The 22062-nt window shown below is 43.5% G+C and overlaps 1 protein-coding gene and 1 pseudogene across 1 annotated transcript in view; both read right to left on the bottom strand.

The window, feature by feature from the left end:
• The window catches only part of LOC109872762 (NADPH--cytochrome P450 reductase-like), a 23290-nt pseudogene extending 12212 nt beyond the window's left edge, over positions 1–11078 (bottom strand).
• The window catches only part of tmem120aa (transmembrane protein 120Aa), a 24549-nt gene continuing 13533 nt past the window's right edge, over positions 11047–22062 (bottom strand). The window contains exon 15 of the mRNA XM_031807435.1: positions 11047–11182. Coding sequence (XP_031663295.1) covers positions 11151–11182 — 32 coding nt within the window. The 3' untranslated portion in view covers positions 11047–11150. The remainder of the gene's footprint in view (positions 11183–22062) is intronic.

Below are 22062 nucleotides of genomic sequence, written 5' to 3'. Positions count from 1 at the left end.
GACTCCTCTTTCCATCTTCTCCACTGTTGAGATTGGAACCTCATACACTGCTAAGGGCCACAACACCCGGGGTAGGAGACCAAACTGCAGACACCAGGCCTTTAACTTTCCAGGTAGCTGGGTGTTGTCGATGGACTGTAGGCTACTACTGATGTCTTTGCGCAGCTGTTGCACCTGGTCTTTGTCCTTCAGGCTTGCATCATACCACCTTCCAAGGCTTTTTACCGGCTGCTCAGACACTGTTGGGATTTGGTCATCTCCGATGAAGAATTTCAGGTCAGAGAGTACTCCCTTCACAATCGAGATGCTGCGTGACTTGGATGGTTTAATCTTCATACGGGCCCAGCTGATGTTCTCCTCGAGTTTTCTGAGCAGTCTCCTGGTGCATGGGACAGTGGTGGTCAATGTTGTAATGTCGTCCATGTAGGCTCTGAGTGGAGGGAGGCGGAAACCAGAGTCGACTCGCTGTGCACCAGCAACCCATTTTGAGGATCTGATGATAACCTCCATTGCCATTATGAATGCCAACGGAGAAATGGTACATCCTGCCATTATACCTACATTCAGGCACTGCCATGAGGTGGTGAACTCTGAGGTGGTGAAGCAGAACTGCAGATCCTGGAAGTACGACTTCACCAGGGTTGTGATGGTGTCCGGTATGTGGAAAGATCTGAAGGCAGACCACAGGAGTTCATGGGGCACAGAGCCAAATGCATTGGCGAGGTCGAGAAAGACTACACGGAGGTCCCTTTTCTCCACCTTGGCCATTTGGATCTGGTGCCAGATCATGCTGGAATGTTCCAAGCAGCCAGAGAACCCTGATATTCCTGCCTTCTGTACAGATGTATCGACGTACGCATTCCTTTGCAGGTACTCGGCCATCCTCTGGGCAATGACCCTAAAGAAGATTTTACCCTCGACATTCAGTAAGGAGATTGGGCGGAATTGGCTGATGTTCACTGCATCCTTCTCCTTAGGGATCAGGACCCCGCCTGCCCTACGCCACACTTTGGGTATTATCTTATTTTTCCAAGCTGTTCTCATAAGCCTCCAGAGGAACCTCAGGACGTCTGGTGCGTTCTTATACACTTTGTACGGGACTCCATTTGGCCCCGGGGCTGATGCTGTTCTTGCCCCTCGAACTGTGTTTTCCACCTCTTTCCATGTCGGAGGGCTGGTCTCAATATGATGTTCAATGGGTGGGATATCTGATGGGATGGCCAGATGTTCATGTCGCTTTGAGTCAAAGTTTGTTGTTCTCAGGTGCTCCTCTAGGTCTTTCTTTGTTGTTTTTAGAGCTCCACTTCTTTCCTTCGTGAAGAGACTTTTAAGGAACTTGAAGGGATCTTTATAGAATCGAGTTCTAGTTTGTTCTTTCTTCCTTCTGCGTTTCCGTAGGTTCTCTGCTCTACGGAGGGATGCCAACCGGGTTTTGATATCAGCCTGAAGTGCCTCTATGCCCTCCTTCTCCACTTCCGAGGCCTTCTTCCACTGTTTCTTAAGCTGTCGCCTTTCTTGAACGAGGCGCTTGATTTCTTGTTGCCTCCTGGAAACTGGTGGGGTTGGAACCTTTCTCCTGCCTTTTGCCTCTTCCACTCCAAATCTTTCTGTCCCGTACTCATAGATAATGTCCCCCATCCTCTCCAACTTCTTCTCCACTGTGCCTCGAAGTTTCTCGAGGGTCAAGGTAAGGTCAGTATTCACTGTTTCCCACAACTTCTTGTCACTGGCGCCGGGCCACTTCACATATGGTCTGTGCCCTGGTAGTCTCCTCTCGACTGCAGGTCTGGGAGGCTCGGTGAGTTCCACTCCTGTTGTTGGTTCCACCTCAGTTGTTACTTCGGTGCTTGAGTTTACGTCCTCCATGACAGTGGTACTGATGCACTGCAAACTATGGTTTGCGTCCAGTTGCTGTGCTTCATTCGACTGATTTGATCGCTTTCGCAGAAAGTAATCAATGCGAGGCCTCTGTCTCTCTTTACCCAAACACCCCTTCTTCCCCTGGTGGATCCTCAACCCATGGTGTGATGTAACTTTCCTCCAACCACAGACACATACCTGCATCTGTTTGTGGCCCGCTGTTGCAGCAGAACTTGTGACAGTTGCTGTGGTGTTCTCTTGTGCTGTGCTCTCATTACTCGTAGTCGTTTGCGGTCCAGTCGTTACCATGTTGTCAGCCGATGAGTCATCTTCCGCCCCCGCCCCCGCTTGGAATCATGCAGTAACCAAAAAAGTGTTAAACAAATCAAAATATATTACACATTTGAGATTTTTCAAAGTAGCCACCCTTTGCCTTGATGACAGCTTTACATACTCTTGGCATTCTCTCAACCAGCTTCATGAGGTAGTCACCTGGAACGCAGTTCAATTAACAGGTGTGCCTTGTTAAAATGTATTTCCTTCTTAATGCGTTTGAGCCAACCAATTGTGTTGTATACCATCCCCCCAAGGTAGGGGTGGTATACAGAATATACGGACTTGGTCTTTTACCAAATAGGGCTATTATTAAGAACAGCTGTCAAGAACACCTGACCTTAGAGAGACTTTTTATGTCTCTATTTGGTTTGATCAGGGTGTGATTTGGGTGGGCATTCTATGTTCTGTTTTCTATGTTTTTGTATTTCTATGTTTTGGCCGGGTATGGTTCTCAATCAGGGACAGCTGTCTATCGTTGTCTCTGATTGGGAATCATACTCAGGCAGCCTTTTTTCCCTTTTGTCATTGTGGGAAGTTGTCTTTGTTAGGGTTATTATAGCCCTTGTAAGCTTCACTGTCGTTTTTGTTGGCGTCATTTTAACAAATAAAGGAAAATGTACACTCACCACGCTGCACCTTGGTCTCATTCCGACACCGGCCGTGACAACAGCTTAAATAAGCAAAGAGCAACGACAGTCCATCATTACTTTAAGACATGAAGGTCAGTCAATCAGGAACATTTCTTTAATTGCAGTCGCAAAAAACATCAAGCGCTATGATGAAACTCTCATGAGGACCGACACAGGAAAATAAGACCCCGAGTTACCTCTGCTGCAGAGGGTAAGTTCATTCGAGTTACCAGCCTCAGAAATTGCTTCACAGAGTTCAAGTAACAGACACATCTCAAAATAAACTGTACAGAGGAGACTGTGTGAAATCAGGTCTTAGTGGTCAAATTGCTGCAAAGAAACCACTACTAAAGGACACCAATAATAAGAAGAGACTTCCTTGGGCCAAGAAACACGAGAAATGGACATTAGCAATGGACACTGATCTTCGGTCTGATGAGTCCAAATTTTTGATTTTTGGTTCCAACCTCCATGTCTTTGTGAGATGCAGAATAGGTTAAAGGATGATCTCTGCATGTGTGGTTCTCACCATGAAGTATGGAGGAGAAGGTGTGATGGTGTGATGGTGCTTTGCTAGTGACACTGTCAGTGATATATTTAGAATTCAAGGCACACTTAACCATTATGGCTACCAGAGCATTCTGCAGCGATACGCCATTCCATCTTGTTTGCGCTTAGTGGGACTATAATTTGTTTTTCAACAGGACAACAACCCAACACACCTCCAGGCTGTGTAAGGGCTATTTGACCAAAAAGGAGAGTGATGGAGTGCTGCATCAGATGACCTGGCCTCCACAATCACCTGACCTCAACCCAATTCTGATGATTTTGGGATGAGTTGGACCACAGAGTGAAGGAAAAGCAGCCAACAAGTGCTCATCATATGTGGGAACTCCTTCAAGACTTGGAAAAGCATTCCAGGTGAGGCTGGTTGAGAGAATCTCAAGAGTGTGCAAAGCTGTCATCAAGGCAAAGGCTGGCTAGTTTGAATAATCTCAAATATTTTTGAATTTGTTAACCACTTTTTTGGTTACCACATGATTCAATGTGTTATTTCATAGTTTTGATGTCTTCACTATTATTCTACAATATAGAAAATAGTAAAAAAATAAAGAAAAACCCTTGAATGAGTAGGTGTGTCCAAACTTTTGACTGGTACTGTAGGTCAGGTAGGGCCTATATCATAATGCAAATCTGAGTTGACTGTAAATGCAGTAATACCCTATCTCCTCTTGTCCAAGCTGTACATTTTGTCACGCCCTGACCTTAGAGATTATTTTATTCTCTATTTTGGTTAGGTCAGGGTGTGACTAGGGTGTGTAGTCTATTTTTTTTTCATTTCTATGTTGGCCTGGTATGGTTCCCAATCAGAGGCAAGCTGTCTATCATTGTCTCTGATTGGGGGGGATCATATTTAGGCTGCCTTTTCCCACAGTTTTTTTGTGGGACCTTGTTTTTTGTGTAGCTGCCTGTGAGCAGCCCAGAACGTCATGTTTCGTTTTCTTCTATATTGTTTTTGGTGAGTTTCAGATTTATTAAACATGTGAAACTCTAAGTACGCTGCGCCTTGGTCCATTCATTCAGACGATCGTGACCCATTTACTCAATTACACCATATGGATCAGATCTGTAATCTAAGTGGCTTTCTATGGCTGGATGCACAACAAATGTCAAGACCAAGAAAATATGGATTTCCCAGATAAAATGCCACAACCACATCACAATGCTGTCTCAGGTGAGTCACACAGTGAGACCCAGAAGAATCCATGGTTAACATTGTTCAGTATTGATGTCAATGAGAAAACACTCCAAAATGGAGACACCCAATGTCTCCAAGCTGCCAGTGCTCTCCTGCTCCAGCCTTGAGGTTGGTCAGGCCCATAGCTTTGTGTGGCAGGACCACATGTTTCCAATCCCTACCTCCCCTTCAATGGAGATGCAATATGACTTCTGTGTGGATCCTGTCATAGCTAAACATGCTGCACCGCACACCAATGTTGATGCCCATGCTCCTTGATGCACCTACTACAGATCAATCTCAATACTAAATTCAGAGAGCAAAATACAAACCGCAAAGTTGACTCTGTTCAGTTCCCCATTGGTCTCCTGCATCCAGTCGTAGAAGTCCTGAGCGTTGTCTGTGGGGTCCCCCTCCCCATAGGTGGCCATGCAGAACACAGCCAGGGAGTTGTCGATCTCCACAAGACGAGGCAGCTCTGACTGATGAGAGAAAGGAAGAAAAATACATTGGAAATTGAAACGGGATTCGTTCACCAAACAGCTCTCAGGATGCAACAATCAAGTCATTAGCTCTCCTAATGTTATTAATATAATAAATATACATTTTTGGATTTAACTTGAAATAAACAAAAATACACAAGAACCTAAATATTCACCACAAAGCTTCTGGAGGTTACATGCAGTATGTAGAACACTGATACAATATAAATAGTGTACTATACACATGTATAGCCAATGTGATTAAGACCAGTACCATGTCATATTCTTCAAGGTCAGCTGACATGCCGCTCATTCCGTAGCGCTGGGCGTCTTTGGCCAATCGGCCGCAGAACTCCTCAGCTGTGCCCGTCTGAGAGCCATAGAATACCACCATGTTCCTGTTCTGGAGAGGCAGAGGGAGATGGCATCATCACCAGTCATCCTACATTATAGAGGACTTTTTAAAGTTTCTTAGCTGGACCCATTGGGAACATTGCTTACATCTGATATGACAGGCTCATTGTCCACCCTCCCTCCCAAAAGCCTGGGAGGAATGAGAGAGCCAAGCCTCAGGGTCGGTAGCTTCAGTCCAACATCACACACACACACAAACATTTATTTTGTCTATCTCCGATAAGCTACCAAGGAAAGGGCTAAGAATAGCCCATACTCATATGTGTAGCCTTAGAAATAAGGTTCATGAAATCAATAACTTGCTAACATCAGATAATATTCATACTGGTCATCTCTGAAACTAATTTAGATAATTATAGGGTACAACAGTAGCGATACAGAGATATAACATTACAGAATAGACAGGAATGCCTATGGGGGAGGTGTTGCTGTATATCTTCAGAGCCATATTTCTGTAAAGCTTAGATAGGATCTCATGTCAAATGTTGTTAAAGTGTTGTAGTTGCAAGTTCCCCTGCCTCATCAAGCCTCTTCTTTTAGGTAGCTGTTAAAGACCAAGTTCTAACAGTCAGTATTTGGATAATATGTGTGCAATGCTTGATAAATGTGTGTGATGTTAACAAGAGAGGTCTATTTTCTGGGTGACTTGAACATTGACTGGTTAGCAACTAGCTGTCCTCTCAAGAGGAAGCTTCTAACTGTGACTTATGCCTTAATACGACCCACGTTATCACTCAAACAACTAGAGTGTATACCAATAGTGTTGGATCTGTGACATCCATTTGTATTGATCATATATTCACTAATGCTGCAGAGATTTTCTGCAAAGCAATATCAATTTCCATTGGTTGTAGTGACCATAAGATTGTGGCAATAAGAAGGAAAGCCAAGTGCCAAAGTTTGGGCCCAAAGTAATTTATTAGAGATCATACAAAATATTTTCACAGGACTCTTGTTGAAGATGCAAAACATGTATGTTGGTGTATTAGGAAGTGAATCCAGATGCAGCACTGGAAGTATATATAAATAGTTGACAAACATGCAGCTGTTAAGAAACTAACTGTGAGAACTGTTAGAGCCCCTGGATTTATTATGACATTTAAAACAATTGTTGTTCAAAGAAACTTTGCAAAAGTTGTGGCAAACAAGTCAGGCTGCTCAGCAGGTTTATATTCTGAAAATTGAGAAATGTTGTGACTAAACTTAACAAAAAGAACAATAAATTATATTACCAAACACAATGGAAAAGAGACTTTGGAGTACCATAAATTATACTGAACAAAAATATACACCCAACATGTGAAGTGTTGGTCCCATGTTCCATGAGCTGAAATAAAAAAAGCTTAATTCTCTAAAATGTTGTGCACAAATGTGTTTACATCCCTGTTAGTAAGCATTTCTCATTTGCAAAGATAATCCATCCACCTGACAGGTGTTGCATATCAAGAAGCTGATTAAACAGCATGATCATTACACAGGTGCAGCTTGTGTTGGGGACAATAAAAGGCCACTCTAAAATGTGCTGTTTTGAGGGAGCATGCAGTTGGTATGCTGACAGCAGGAATGTCCACCAGAGCTGTTGACAGAGAATTTAATGTTAATTTCTCTACCATAAACCGCCTCCAATGTCATTTTAGAGAATCTGACAGTGTGTCTAACCGGGCTCACAACCGCAGACCAAGTGTATTATATCTTGTGGTTGAGTGGTTTGCACATTGTGAACAGAGTTCCCCATGGTGGTGATAGGGTTAAGGTATGGGTAGGCAGAAGGTATTTTATAAAAAATATAAAACATACTCCATTCTGAACTTAAATGACTAAAACCAGGTAGAAAGTGTGTAGAAATTATAATGAACCTATACTTATAAATAATTCAACCTCAACTATTTTTCTTCAATCACAGTATTTTTGGATTTGGTTGATTTTGTAGTCTCAAATCAGTGAGCTTAACATTCTTCATCAAGAAAATTGGCAAAATTGAATTATTGTCAGTGAAATGTTGGGACTGTTGTTCCCTTGTCATATAATTGGTACATTTAGAATATAACATTAAACATAGTTTTCCAGATTGCATTTTGGCAACAACAACAACAACAAATTAGTTGAGAATATTGGACTGAGAATATAAACTGGTCTAAAAATCAACACCATCATCCCGGAAACCCTAGACCCATTTCAATTCGCATACCGCCCCAACAGATCCATAGATGATGCAATCTCAATTGCACTCCACACTGCCCTTTCCCACCTGGATAAAAGGAACACCTATGTGAGAATGCTGTTCATTGACTACAGCTCAGCGTTCAACACCATAGCGCCCACAAAGCTCATCCCTAAGCTAAGGACCCTGGGACTAAACACCTCCCTCTGCAACTAGATCCTGGACTTCCTGATGGGCCCCAGGTGGTAAGGGTAGGCAACAACACATCTGCCACGCTGATCCTCAAGCGTGCTTAGTCCCCTCCTGTACTCCCTGTTCACCCACGACTGTGGCCAAGCACGACTCCAACACCATCATTAAGTTTGCTGACGACAACGGTGGTAGGCCTGATCACCGACAACGATGAGACAGCCTATAGGGAGGTCAGAGACCTGGCAGTGTGGTGCCAGGACAACAACCTCTCCCTCAACGTGAGCAAGACAAAGGAGATGATCGTGGACTACAGGAAAAGGAGTTCCGAACACGCCCCCATTCACGTCGACAGGGCTGTAGTGGAGCGGGTCGAGAGTTTCAAGTTCCTTTGGTGTCCACATCACCAACAAACTATCATGTTCTAAACACACCAAGAAAGTCATGAAGAGGGCACGACAACACCTTTTCCCCCTCAGGAGACTGAAAAGATTTGGCATTGTATTTGATTCAAAACATTCTCTAAGACCTAAACCTCATAAGCGTGTGACCATTGAGCAAGTTGAGGAAGCTAAACTCCTAGGTATAACATTGGATGATCAATTATCATGGTCAAGTCATATAAGTTGTTGTGAAGATGGGAGGGGTATGTCTGGTATGAAAATATGTTCTGTGTTTTTACACAAATCAACTGTACTAGTTTTTCAGGCTCTAGGTCTTGTCCCATCTTGATTACTGTCCAGTAATATGGTAAAGTGCAGCAAAATAAACTGAGCAGTACGCCTTGCCCTTAATTGCGCTACAGAACTAATATCAACAACATTCATGCCAGTCTCTCCTGGTTGAGGGTTGACGAGAGATTTAATTGCTTCTCATTTAGTTTTTACTGTGACGAAAATTCCAGATTTTCTGCATAATCAACTAACATTCAGCTCAGACACCCATACACACCACACAAGACATGCACCAGGGGTCTCTTCACAGTCCCCAAGTCCAAAACGAATTCACAGCCAGGCACAGTTTTATACAGAGTCATGATCACATGGAACTCCCTTCTATCTCCATTTACTCAAGCAAACAGCTAAATTACCTTTAGAAATGTATAAAACAACATCTCATGGAACGGTGGGGACTGTGAGAGGACACAGACATTTTTTGTTGTATTAAACATTTGTGTGACTGTCCTTGTATTTATTATGGATCCCCATTAGTTGTTGCCAAGGCAGCAGCTACTCTTCCTGGGGTCCAGAAAAATTAAGGCATTTATATAAAAAAATTTATACAATTCAATACATTTTACAACACATTAAGCGTGTGCACTCAGGCCACTACTCTACAACACAAAATCCATGTGTATGTGTGTGTATAGTCCGTATGTTATTGTGTGTACGTGTGTGACTGTGCATCTGTAGTCATGGCTCTATGTAGTACTGTGTGCCTCCTATAGTCTATTCTGGACCTGGGGACAGTGAAGAGACCTCTGGTGGCATGTCTTGTGGGGTATGCATGGGTGTCCTAGCTGTGTGCTAGTAGTCTAAACAGACAGCTCAGTGCATTCAACATGTCAATACCTCTCACAAATACAAGTAGTGATGAAGTCAATCTGTCCTCCACTTTGAGCCAGGAGAGACGGACATGCATATTATTAATATTAGCTCTCTATGTACATTTAAGGGCCAGCTGTGCTGCCCTGTTCTGAGCAAATTGTAATGTTCCTAAGTCCCTCTTTGTGGAACCTGACCACACAACTAGACAGTAGTCCAGGTTCGACAAAACAAGGGCCTGTAAGACCTGCCTTGTTGATAGCGTTGTTAAGGCAGAGTAATGCTTTATTATGGACAGATCTCTCCCCATCTTAGCTACTGTTGCATCAATATTTATTGACCATGACTGTTTACAATCTAGGGTTACTCCAAGCAGTTTAGTCTCCTTAACTGCTCAATTTACACATTATAAGATTTAGTTGAGTTTTAGGGTTTATTGAATATTTGTCCCAAATACAATACAATCCCCTTTTAGTTTTAAAAAAATATTTAGGACTAACTTATTTCTTGCCACCCATTCTGAAACTGACTACAGCTCTTTGTCTTATCAGTGTATCAGTGTTTTGTTACTTTTCATGTTTTGTGCTGATTATGGACCTCAGGAAATGTAGCTGCTGCTTCTGCAAAAGCTAATATCGCCCATATATACCCTGACTAGAAACCACATGTTTTAATATGACAGTCACCAAAGCAAGTTAAGTGGCATATAGCCTACATATCCATTTACTACATAAATAGACATAATTTTGTCTAAACTAATTGCTTTCTACATATGACACAGCATTTAGCATAAAGCTACTAACCGTTTTCTTCATTTTCTCAATGAAGCTGGTTTCTCGCTGTGAGGTGACTCTGGAGAAAAAGACAAAGCAGATGTTAAAGGAAAACATCCACATGTTAACTTAGTCATTCAATCTACTAAATGGCTATTACACTGCCTCGTAAATAAGAGGCCATTTGAGGAGGGAGAGTAGAACATGTTTTTTACTCTGGCATTCTCAACCCCTTCTGACCCCATGGGAGAGATTTTCGTATGAGTCACACCCACTTGCTAACATGCACCACAGTACTGAAATCCCTTCACAAGTCATGGAAAAGCAGAACAGAAATAGCTCAGTTGATCATTGGTAAAAACTTTGAACAAAGACAGTAACTGCGTGTAAAACTCACCAATGAAAATAACATGTCAATTGTCAATTAAATGTGTGCTCCTTAGCAAAGAACATTGGGGGTATCATTTCAAGTTATGCGCTTGCAACAGAATTATCAAGAGGAAGTCCTTCAAGAAGTGACAAGTGTTGCATGTGGTGAAAGTATCTTAAGTAAACAGTTTGGCTACTTGTACTGCACACACCTGTAATTCAGACTGTAGCCTTTTTGATGACAGGATATCATAATCATAACATTCTGCAACATTGATTGATTTCTAAAACACTGGTAAGCAGCCTGGGAAGCTGACGTGCAAATGAGCTAATCAAGTCTAATCTTTTCCAACAGTAACACACATTTCCCTGAAGAGCATTAACATGATAGACAGTGAAGAGAGCATAGTTGAACAAGCTGTCACACACACACACACACACACACACACACAGAGAGAGAGAGAGAAAGCGACTAACCTGGCTGCTGCTACCTGTCTTTCTTTGGGCAGAGGGAACACACATCCCATGGCTAGAGGCAGTGTTCTCCAGCGCCCCACAGAACATGTGTCTGATCCACAGTGGGACACAATCCAATAAAGCAGTTGCGGAAGAAGCCCCCTCAGGACGGACTAAGGGCTGGCCTCTCCATAGTGAATTATGCCGATGCAGGAGCGAATCTGTCTCTCACTGAACATGTCGGGTTTTGGTGGTGCGGAGGGGAGGGGAGGGGAGCCAGGGGATAACACAGAGGGAGAGAGGCAGTTGAAAAAGAGAGAGAGAGGAGAACGAGAGAGTGAGGAGAAAGAGCAAGAGAAAAAGGGAGAGGAAAGAGAAACAACTCATGACCAATAATTATTTAAGAATTTACATTGTATATAACTTACAAGTAATAGCGTAACCATCATCCATGTACATTTAGTTGTTTATTTATTAGCCATTCTCTCTTTTTATTTTGTATAGTATTATTTATCCTCATTGCATTGTACTGTATTTACTGAAATGCTGTACCACTATTGCTTTGGCAATAACTACAAAAGAGAGCGAGAGAGAGTTTGAGGTTTAAAAAAACCTTTGGGTCTGGGAACCAACACAATAAACACTCAAATCAACAAAAACATGGTTAAACATAAATAAAAAACACCACCAAATCTTCCTCCACAGTAACTAAACACAACAACCTCTGAATACCCCATATGCTCATAAACAGCCCAATGTTATTAACCAGTTTGTAATAGGAAAACTCAACCCTCAGTCTCGCTGCCAACATCCCCTCCAACATGCCCACCACGTCCCCAGACCCCTGTCCCCGAATACTGTTCTTTCGTGTCTTCCAAATTGCTAATTTATAAAGTTAAGTAAGAGAACTAAACCCCTTCGACTAAACCTGTACTTTGGTCCAAATATAAACTGTTGGGAAGAGAGAACCTCTCCCATAGCTGAGAACCAGCTAGTGATCAGGTCAATCATCCTGACCAGCCTGGGACTCACAGGTGGACACCCCTCCCCAGCAGTAGGCTCCAGGTGTACCAGATGCATATTGGTGGTTATAGCTCCATGTATTATCCTCCATTGGAGGTCAGCTGTCCTCTTATCAATAGGCAGTTTATAAAACGACCGCCAACAGCCTTTTGGGGAGGCACCTGGACCAAACTGTCAGATGTGTGCATACTGGTAGTGAAGTCAGGTGCAGGAGAGCAGAGATTTGTGAACAGGCGCACACTTTATTTAGGCAAAAGTGCAAAACACGCAAAACAGTCACAAGAATTATGTTTAACTTCATTGGGATAGGGGGCAGTATTTTCACGTCCGGATGAAAAGCATGTCCAAAGTAAACTGCCTGCTACTCAGGCCCAGAAGCTAAAATATGCATATATATGCATTAGTAGATTTGGATAGAAAACACTCTGAAGTTTCTAAAACTGTTTGAATGATGTCTGTGAGTATAACAGAACTTATTTGGCAGGCGAAACCCCGAGGACAAACCATTCAAAATTTTGTTTTTAGGTCACTCTTTTCAATGGGTTTTCATTGGGAATCCAGATTTCTAAGGGACTTGCTTGCAGTTCCTATTGCTTCCACTGGTTGTCAAAGTCTTTAGAAATTGTTTGAGGTTTTTCCTTTGAGAAATGAAGAATTAGCACTGTTAAAAACGAGGGTAGAGAGAAGTGTACTCTGTTAGAGGCGTGTGACCTGAAAGCTCGCTACACTTTGTTTTCCTCCGGTATTGAACACAGTTTATCCCGTCTTCAATTTGATCAATTATTTACGTAAAAAATACCTAAAATTGTATTAGGAAAATTGTTTGGACAAAGATTACAGGTAGCTAATGAGATATTTTGTAGTCATGTTGCGCGAGTTGGAACCGGTGTTTTTCTGGATCAAACACACCACATAAATGGACATTTTGGATATACACTGCTCAAAAAAATAAAGGGAACACTAAAATAACACATCCTAGATCTGAATGAATGAAATATTCTTATTAAATACTTTTTTCTTTACATAGTTGAATGTGCTGACAACAAAATCACACAAAAATGATCAATGGAAATCAAATTTATCAACCCATGGAGGTCTGGATTTGGAGTCACACTCAAAATTAAAGTGGAAAACCACACTGCAGGCTGATCCAACTTTGATGTAATGTCCTTAAAACAAGTCAAAATGAGGCTCAGTAGTGTGTGTGGCCTCCACGTGCCTGTATGACCTCCCTACAACGCCTGGGCATGCTCCTGATGAGGTGGCGCATGGTCTCCTGAGTGATCTCCTCCCAGACCTGGACTAAAGCATCCGCCAACTCCTGGACAGTCTGTGGTGCAACGTGGCGTTGTTGGATGGAGCGAGACATGATGTCCCAGATGTGCTCAATTGGATTCAGGTCTGGGGAACAGGCGGGCCAGTCCATAGCATCAATGCCTTCCTCTTGCAGGAACTGCTGACACACTCCAGTCACATGAGGTCTAGCATTGTCTTGCATTAGGAGGAACCCAGGGCCAACCGCACCAACATATGGTCTCACAAGGGGTCTGAGGATCTCATCTCGGTACCTAATGGCAGTTAGGCTACCTCTGGCGAACACATGGAGGGCTGTGAGGCCCCCCAAAGAAATGCCACCCCACACCATGACTGACCCACCCCAAACCGCTCATGCTGGAGGATGTTGCAGGCAGCAGAACGTTCTCCACGGCGTCTCCAGACTGTCACGTCTGTCACATGTGCTCAGTGTGAACCTGCTTTCATCTGTGAAGAGCACAGGGCGCCAGTGGCGAATTTGCCAATCTTGGTGTTCTCTGGCAAATGAAAAACGTCCTGCACGGTGTTGGGCTGTAAGCACAACCCCCACCTGTGGACGTCGGGCCCTCATACCACCCTCATGGAGTCTGTTTCGGACCGTTTGAGCAGACACATGCACATTTGTGGCCTGCTGGAGGTCATTTTGCAGGGCTCTGGCAGTGCTCCTCCTTGCACAAAGGCGGAGGTAGCAGTCCTGCTGCTGGGATGTTGCCCTCCTACGGCCTTCTCCACGTCTCCTGATGTACTGGCCTGTCTCCTGGTAGCGCCTCCATGCTCTGGACACTACGCTGCCAGACACAGCAAACATTCTTGCCACAGCTCGCATTGATGTGTCATCCTGGATGAGCTGCACTACCTGAGCCACTTGTGTGGGTTGTAGACTCCGTCTCATGCTAACACTAGAGTGAAAGCACCGCCAGCATTCAAAAGTGACCAAAACATCAGCCAGGAAGCATTGGAACTGAGAAGTGGTCTGTGGTCACCACCTGCAGAACCACTCCTTTATTGGGGGTGTCTTGCTTATTGCCTATAATTTCCACCTTTTGTCTATTCCATTTGCACAACAGCATGTGAAATGTATTGTCAATCAGTGTTGCTTCTGAAGTGGACAGTTTGATTTCACAGAAGTGTGATTGACTTGGAGTTACATTGTGTTGTTTGTGTTCCCTTTATTTTTTTGAGCAGTGTATATCGACGTAATTAATCAAACAAAAATACCATTTGTGATGTTTATGGGACATTTTGGAGTGCCAACAGAAGAAGCTCGTGAAAGGTAAGGCATGAATTATATCTTTATTTCTGCATTTTGTGTCACGCCTGGCGGGTTGAAATATGATCGTCTGTGTTTGTTTGCTGGGGTGCTGTACTCAGTTATTAGCATCGTTTGCTTTCGCCGTAAAGCCTTTTGAAATCTGACACGTTGGCTGGATTTTTGGTGTATTGGTGTAATTTGGTGTATTGGTGTAATTTGGTGTATTGGTGTAATTTGGTGTATTGCGTGTGTGATTTCATGAAAGTTAATATTTATTGTAATTGATTTGAATTTGGCGCTCTGCATTTTTACTGGATGTTGGCCAGGTGGGACGCTAGCGTCCCACATATCCCAGAGAAGTTAATAATAAACATCTTTGTAAAAAATAACACGGAAAAAACAAGCCAATACACACGTAACACAAACAATCTTACACAAAGACATGATGAGGAACAGAGGAATAAGTACATGTAGATTGATTGGGGAATGAAAACCAGGTGTGCAGGGAACAAGACAAAACAACAAATGGATACATGAAAAATGGAGCGCCCGAACAAGGAGAGGAGCCGACTTCGGCGGAAGTTGTGACAAACACACCCGCTCACCTCCTCCATTTGACCCCTTCCTGGGAAGAAGCACGGGACACTTTTACACATTATGTACATGGCCTTCTTTCTCACCTCCCAGCTCCGGGGTATGGAAGGAAAGCAGCATCCCCACTTCCTCCTCTAATGCCCCCGCCGCAGCACTAACATTCAGCGCAGGGAACACATAATCCAGACCCTCCGTCCACCAATCAGAGTTGGAAGTATCAGTCACATTCTGCCGATGAGGTACTGGAAAGGAATATCAGACCTCAGCTACGACCTTCCTCAGTAGGTGAGATAATCGGATTCCCACTCTTTCTCCTAGCTCCTCCAACGCTCTGCTCCTGCTCCGCATCAGATGACCCAGCTTGGTACGCCCCACACCTAACATGCATGAACATAGGCTGGCTGAACCCACAGCATGGGACTGGATCAGAGGCTCTTCAAAAAGCCACATCCCTGGTGGCGTACCAGCCTTACGGGACATATCGGACACTCTCCAAGAATGCATAACAGACTCATAGAATGGAGTCAGGCCAGACAAATCACCCCCCTCTAGTTTTAAGAGGAAAAGGGGCTTGTCTATGCCCAAACGGCCCGCTCTCCTCATCGTGTAGACTGTATTGACCCAGCTAGAACCGTCACTGTACAACAGTCTCTGGGCTGCTTGAAGCCGGGAAAGCCAAGAAATGTCCACCAGGCCTTGCCCACCCTTGTGCAGTGGCAGGTACAGGGCAGCAACTTTAATCCAATGTTGTCCAGACAAGAAGAAATTGACAAGTGTCCTCTGAAGCTTTTGTATCAGGCGGATAGCTGTAAAATCATTAGTCTGTGCCACAAGGTAGAGGCGGCTAGGTTATTGGCTAGCAGAACCCTTCACCTATAAGACAGCTGGGGTAGCTCCCATTTCCACCTAGACGATCTGGCACACACCTTCTCCACTACACCCTCCCAGTTCTTTTTCTGATGTACATCAGAGCCTAGAAAAAAAAACAAAGTCTTCATCCCAACTCTGCCCCACTGGAGCCCCCCTGGTAACCGTGGAGCGAACCCTATCTGAAGCTGACCTGCCCACAGTGATTCACTCTTTTCCCAATTAACGCTAGCTGAGGAGGCCCCCTCATACACCTTCAGAGCGTTTGAGAGAAGCTTAACATCCTCACCCCCTGTAATAAAAACTGTCATCATCTGCATACACAGACAGTGCTATCGTAGGTCCCTTCATAACCCCTGGCTCAGAGAAACCAGTAAGCCTCGCTCTTAAAAAACAAAGCATTGGTTCAATTGTCAGACAATATAACTGTCCTGAATTTGGGCATCCCAGCCTGATACCCCTCTGGACGGGGATGGGGCAGCTCAAACCACACCCCCACCTTCACGATACATGAGGCCCCAGCATACAGTAAACTCATCCATGACAAAAAAAACATCCCCAAACCCAAAGGCTTTTCATTGTTTTGAACAAGTACTGGTGGTCCACACGGTCAAAAGCCTTCTCCTGATCCAAAGAAAGAAAACCCACATTCACATCAGACAGTTTACAAATGTCAAAAACATCTCTTATTAGAAATAAGTTATCAACAATAGAGTGGTCAGGTACACAGTAAGACTGGTCCAGATAACAGCCCAAGATATTCATTTCAACCCGTTTGAGATTCACTTCGATATAATTTGATATTCTGTACACAGGATGCCATTTGTTTTTGGTTTTTTTTTGGGGGGGGGGGGGGGGGGGGGGGCAACAATGAAAGCACAGCATGTTGACAGGATACAGGAAGAGAACCCTCATTGAAAGATTCACACCGCACTTCATAAAAAATCCCCCCAATAGACCCCCAAAAGTTGTTATACAACTCAGATGGTAAACCATCAACGCCAGGGGCTCGCTGCATAACTGAAATGGAAAGCTCCTGAAGAGTAATGTCAGAGTCCAAAGCAGCTCTCTGCTCAGGGCCCAAATTGAGGAAGTCCATGTAACAACCATCCTCCGCCTTATAGAGGGACAGAATAGAAATCCACAGCATGTTGGCACATCTTACCGCCATCCGTGGTCATCTTCCTTTTTACTCCATACATTTTCCCTGACACCCAAAAGTACTGTAACGAGCCTGGGTTTATAAGCGCGGAAATCGACCCTGCCGCACGAGCATGCTTTTGCGGCACAGTCGATAGCGCACCGGACGTCGGGCTAGAAGGTCGAGGGTTCGAGACCTGCTCCCTACTGTTTCATTATAGTACTTGTTACATTTTTGAATGCTTAGCAGGACAGGAAAATGGTCCAATTCACGCACTTATCAAGATAACATCCCGGGTCATCCCAACTACCTGATCTGGCGGATTCACTAAACACAAATGCTTTGTTTGTAAATTATGTCTGAGTGTTTGGGTGTGCCCCTGGCTATCCGTAAAATAGAAAAAATAAAAATCATGCCATCTGGTTGGCTTAATATAAGGAATTTGAAATGATTTATACTTTTACTTTTGATACTTAAGTACATTTTATCAATTACATTTACTTTCGATACTTAAGTATATTTAAAACCAAATACTTTTAGACTTGTACTCAAGTAGTATTTTACTGGGTGATGCTCACTTTTACTTGAGTCATTTTCTATTAAGGTATCTTTACTTTTACTCAAGTATGACAATTGGGTATTTTTTCCACCACTGGCTGGGCTGACTGTTAGGGGATACGATTAGGTTAAGGTTAGTGTTAGGAGTTAGATTAAAGGGTTAGAGTTAGGGGAAGGGTTAGCTAACATGCTAAGTAGTTGCAAAGTAGATCAAAAGTAGTAAGTACACTGAACAAAAATATAAAAACGCAACATGCAACAATTTGAAATATTTTACTGAGTTTGTATTTGTATTTATTATGGATCCCCATGATCTTCTCTTAGCTGATGCCTATCAGCTATTTCCTACTCTACTACCACATATCTACAACACAAAACACATGATAATGTATGCCCTATACACACATGTGTTTGTATGCATGTGTCTGTGCCTATGTTTGTATTCCGTCACAGTCCCTGTTGTTCCATAAGGTGTATTTTTATCATTTTTTCAAATCAAATTTTACTGCTGCATGAGTTACTTGATGTGGAATAGAGTAACATGTAGCCATGACTCTATGTAGTACTGTGCGCCTCCCATAGTCTGTATTGGACTTGGGGACAGTGAAGAGACTTCTGGTGGCATGTCTTGTGGGGTATACATGGGTGTCCTAGCAGTGTGCCAGTAGTTCAAACAGAGAGCTCGGTGCATTCAACATGTCAATACCTCTCACAAATGCAAGTAGTGTTGAAGTCAATCTCTCCTCCACTTTGAGCCAGGAGAGATTGACGTGCATATTATTAATGTTAGCTCGCTGCGTACAGCCAAGGGCCAGCTGTGCTGCCCTGTTCTGAGCCAATTGCAATTTTCCTAAGTCCCTCTTTGTGGCACCTGACCACATGACTGAACAGTAGTCCAGGTATGACAAAACTAGGGCCTGTAGGACCTGCCTTGTTGATAGTGCTGTTAAGAATGCAGAGCAACGCTTTATTATGGACAGATTTCTCCCCATCCTAGCTACTGTTGTATCAATATGTTTTGACCATGACAATTTACAATCCAGGGTTACTCCAAGCAGTTAAGTCTCCTCAACTTGCTCAATTTCCACATTATTCATTACAAGATTTAGTTGAGGTTTAGGGTTTAGTGATTTGTCCCAAATACAATGCTTTTAGTTTTTGAATAAATTAAGGGGCCTAGACAGCTACCCTTGGAATTCCTGATTCTACCTGGATTTTGTTGGAGAGGGTTCCATTAAATTACACCCTCTGTGTTCTGTTAGGTAACTCTTTATCCACAATATAGCAGAGGGTGTAAAGCAGTAACACATAAGTGTTTCCAGCAACAGATTATGATTGATAATGTTAAAATCCACACTGAAGTCTAACAAAACAGTTAATATAGCCCTAATCTATGGATTTCACGACTGGGAATACATATATGCATCTGTTGGTCACAGATAACTTTTTTTTTATTTTTTGTTGTCCCACTCCTCTTCATGCCAATTGCATGCTCCCTCAACTTGAAACATCTGTGGCATTGTGTTGTGTGACAAAACTGCACATTTTAGAGTGGCCTTTTATTTTCCTCAGCACAAGGTGCACCTGTGTAGTGATAATGCTGTTTAATCAGCTTCTTGATATGCCTGTCAGGTGGGTGGATTATCTTGGCAAAGGAGAAATGCTCACTAACAGGGATGTAAACAAATGTGTGCACAAAATGTGAGACAAATACTATTTTTGTGCATATGGAACATATCTGGAATATTTTATTTCAGCTCATGAAACATAGGACTAACACTTTAGAAGTTAAGTTCATATTTTTGTTCAGTGTAGTTGCAAAGTTGCGAATTAGCTCAAATGCTAAAGTTGTTCATGATGAGATTAGAACACACAACCTTTGTTGCTAGACATTCATTTTTGCTTTACCAAACTTAATATATCATACTAATTTGAATGTCCTGGGTTGACGTTTACTATGTTACGTCTAATCAATGTAATGTAAGATAAAGTAACATATCATACTAAATGAAGTGGCAAGGATTTTTGTTTAAGGTGCACTATGCAGAAATCGCTTCGTTATTTCCTGGTTGCAAAAATTCGAATAGTTTGCCTAATTTCCATTTATTTGACAAAACAAGCAAGTATAGTGTAGAGAATAATTTTACCATCTAAACCGCTGTGAAATAGATTTTCCATAACCCAAAATATTATATTTTCAGTTGTTTGAAGCTGGTTTACAAAACCAAAAGACGCAAAACGAAACTTAAGAATGGGAAGCATATAGAACAGATCGACCACGTCTTTCAAGTAATCGACAGATCTATATATCTATATTTCTATGTGAATTTGGTCTGGTCTCCCAAAAAGTTACATATTGGAATATAATAAGTTACATATTTTAAATATAATAAGTTTGCTCTGAGACCAGGTTAAACATTTTGGTTGCTAGAGTTTTGCTTAATATACACACCTCCCTTCACCCCAGCCAACAACCCTGTTTAGTTTTTTTTATTCCGCAAGAGGCCTTTTGCTAGGCCGTCATTGTAAATAAGAAAACCTACTCTCCATACCAAATTGTAACATATCATACTTATGTGTCCCAGATACATTTTTTACTATGATACCTCTAGTAAATGTAATATAACTGTACATAAAGTAACATATTATACTCAAAGGAATAACATATTTTTTTTTCAAATATAACGTTTTATCTCTGAGACCAAGGTTTGTGACTTTGTGGCTGTGGTAACTCCAGATGAGCTTCACATTTATGTACATGGTGCTAAAGGCCTGCAGATGGCGATAATGAGTCATTTCATCTTACCATTCAAAGGGAATGTGTGCAGCCAGCTATACACTCCTATCCCCCTTGGACCAGTTCATACATAAAACATTCTCCATTCAGGCTGGCAAGAACGCGGAAAAAAATGGGGGAAATATGCATACTTTTTTTCTCCTTTACAAAAAAAGATTGCACTCAGAGTGCTGTCACGGTTTTTGTAATGGACGGACCAAGGCGCAGCGTGGGCACCGGCGCAGAGGAGAGCTCCGGCCATGGAGCTGGGTTGGATGCCGTGCCTGGAATGGGCACCGGCGCAGAGGAAGGCTCCTGCCATGAAGCTGGACTGGACGCTGTGCCTGGACTGGGCACAGGCGCAGAGGAGAGCTCCGGCCATGGAGCTGGGTTGGACGCCGTGCCTGGACTGGGCACCGGCGCAGAAGGCGGCTCCGGCCTAGGAGCGGGACTGGGGAGGCACACTGGAGGCCTGGTGCGTGGAGCCGGCACAGGTGGCACCGGACTGGTGACACGCACTTCAGGGAGGGTGCGGGGAGCTGGCACAGGACGTACCGGACTGGGGAGGCGCACTGGAGGCCAGATGCGTGGAGCCGGCACAGACGTCACCAGACTGCTGACAGGCTCTTTATGTCAAATGTTGAGCAGAACCCACCTGCACAACAGCTCTCTCCTCTCGCTCTCCCAACTTCTCCATCACCTCCCTGACGGTCTCTGGCTCTTCAGGGTGAGTACGAGGAGCTGGCACAGATGACACGCTCTTCAGCACGCCTGCGCTGCAGCAGACTCCTCACTAACTCTTCTCTCCGGTATCCCTCATTGCACTCCTCCAGCGACTCCCATTCGGGGTCTGGCACTCTCCGCTGCTCAGCCGGCCACTCCATGTGCCCCCCCCCCCGGAAATCTTGTGGTTTCTGTGGCCGAGGCCCCCGGCGTCATCGCTGTCCTTCCCAATTACTCTGCGACTCCCGCCAAGGAAGGGTCTAGCAACCTCCCATTATCTCTTCCCAGGTCCAACTCACTTTTCCATCCGTTGGAAGCTGCTTGGTCCTTTCGTGGTGGGATATTCTGTCACGGTTGTTGTAATGGACGGACCAATGCGCAGCGTGTGTAGAGTTCCACATCTATATTATGGTGAAAACTTTTTAAAAAATAACTCAACAACAAAACCGTGACATCAGTGGTGCAACAAACACAATATCCCACAAATCAGGTGGGAGAAAGGGCTTCCTAAATATGATCCCCAATTAGAGGTAACGATTACCAGCTGCCTCTAATTGGGAACCATACAACCCACCAACATAGAAATAGAATGACTAGAACACCCCCCTAGTCACGCTCTGACCTAAACACCAAAGAGATCCAAGGGCTCTCTATGGTCAGAGCGTGACAATAACTGCATTATGCTGCAAACACTGTGTCCAAAATAACAGTTTTTTTACTGTAGTAATTTTGCAGTATAACTGCAGTACAATGCAGTTATTCTGCAATAACTGCGTCTAAAATACCATTGTCAACTGCAGTTACTGCAGTTTCAAAACGGCAATCTTTTTTGTAAGGGATGAAACACTATTTTCCATCACCAT

Source organism: Oncorhynchus kisutch, linkage group LG28 (genome assembly GCF_002021735.2).
Source record: "Oncorhynchus kisutch isolate 150728-3 linkage group LG28, Okis_V2, whole genome shotgun sequence".
NCBI lineage: Eukaryota > Metazoa > Chordata > Actinopteri > Salmoniformes > Salmonidae > Oncorhynchus > Oncorhynchus kisutch.
The sequence above is the reverse complement of the archived record's forward strand: the minus strand, read 5'-3'. Positions and strand labels throughout refer to the sequence as shown.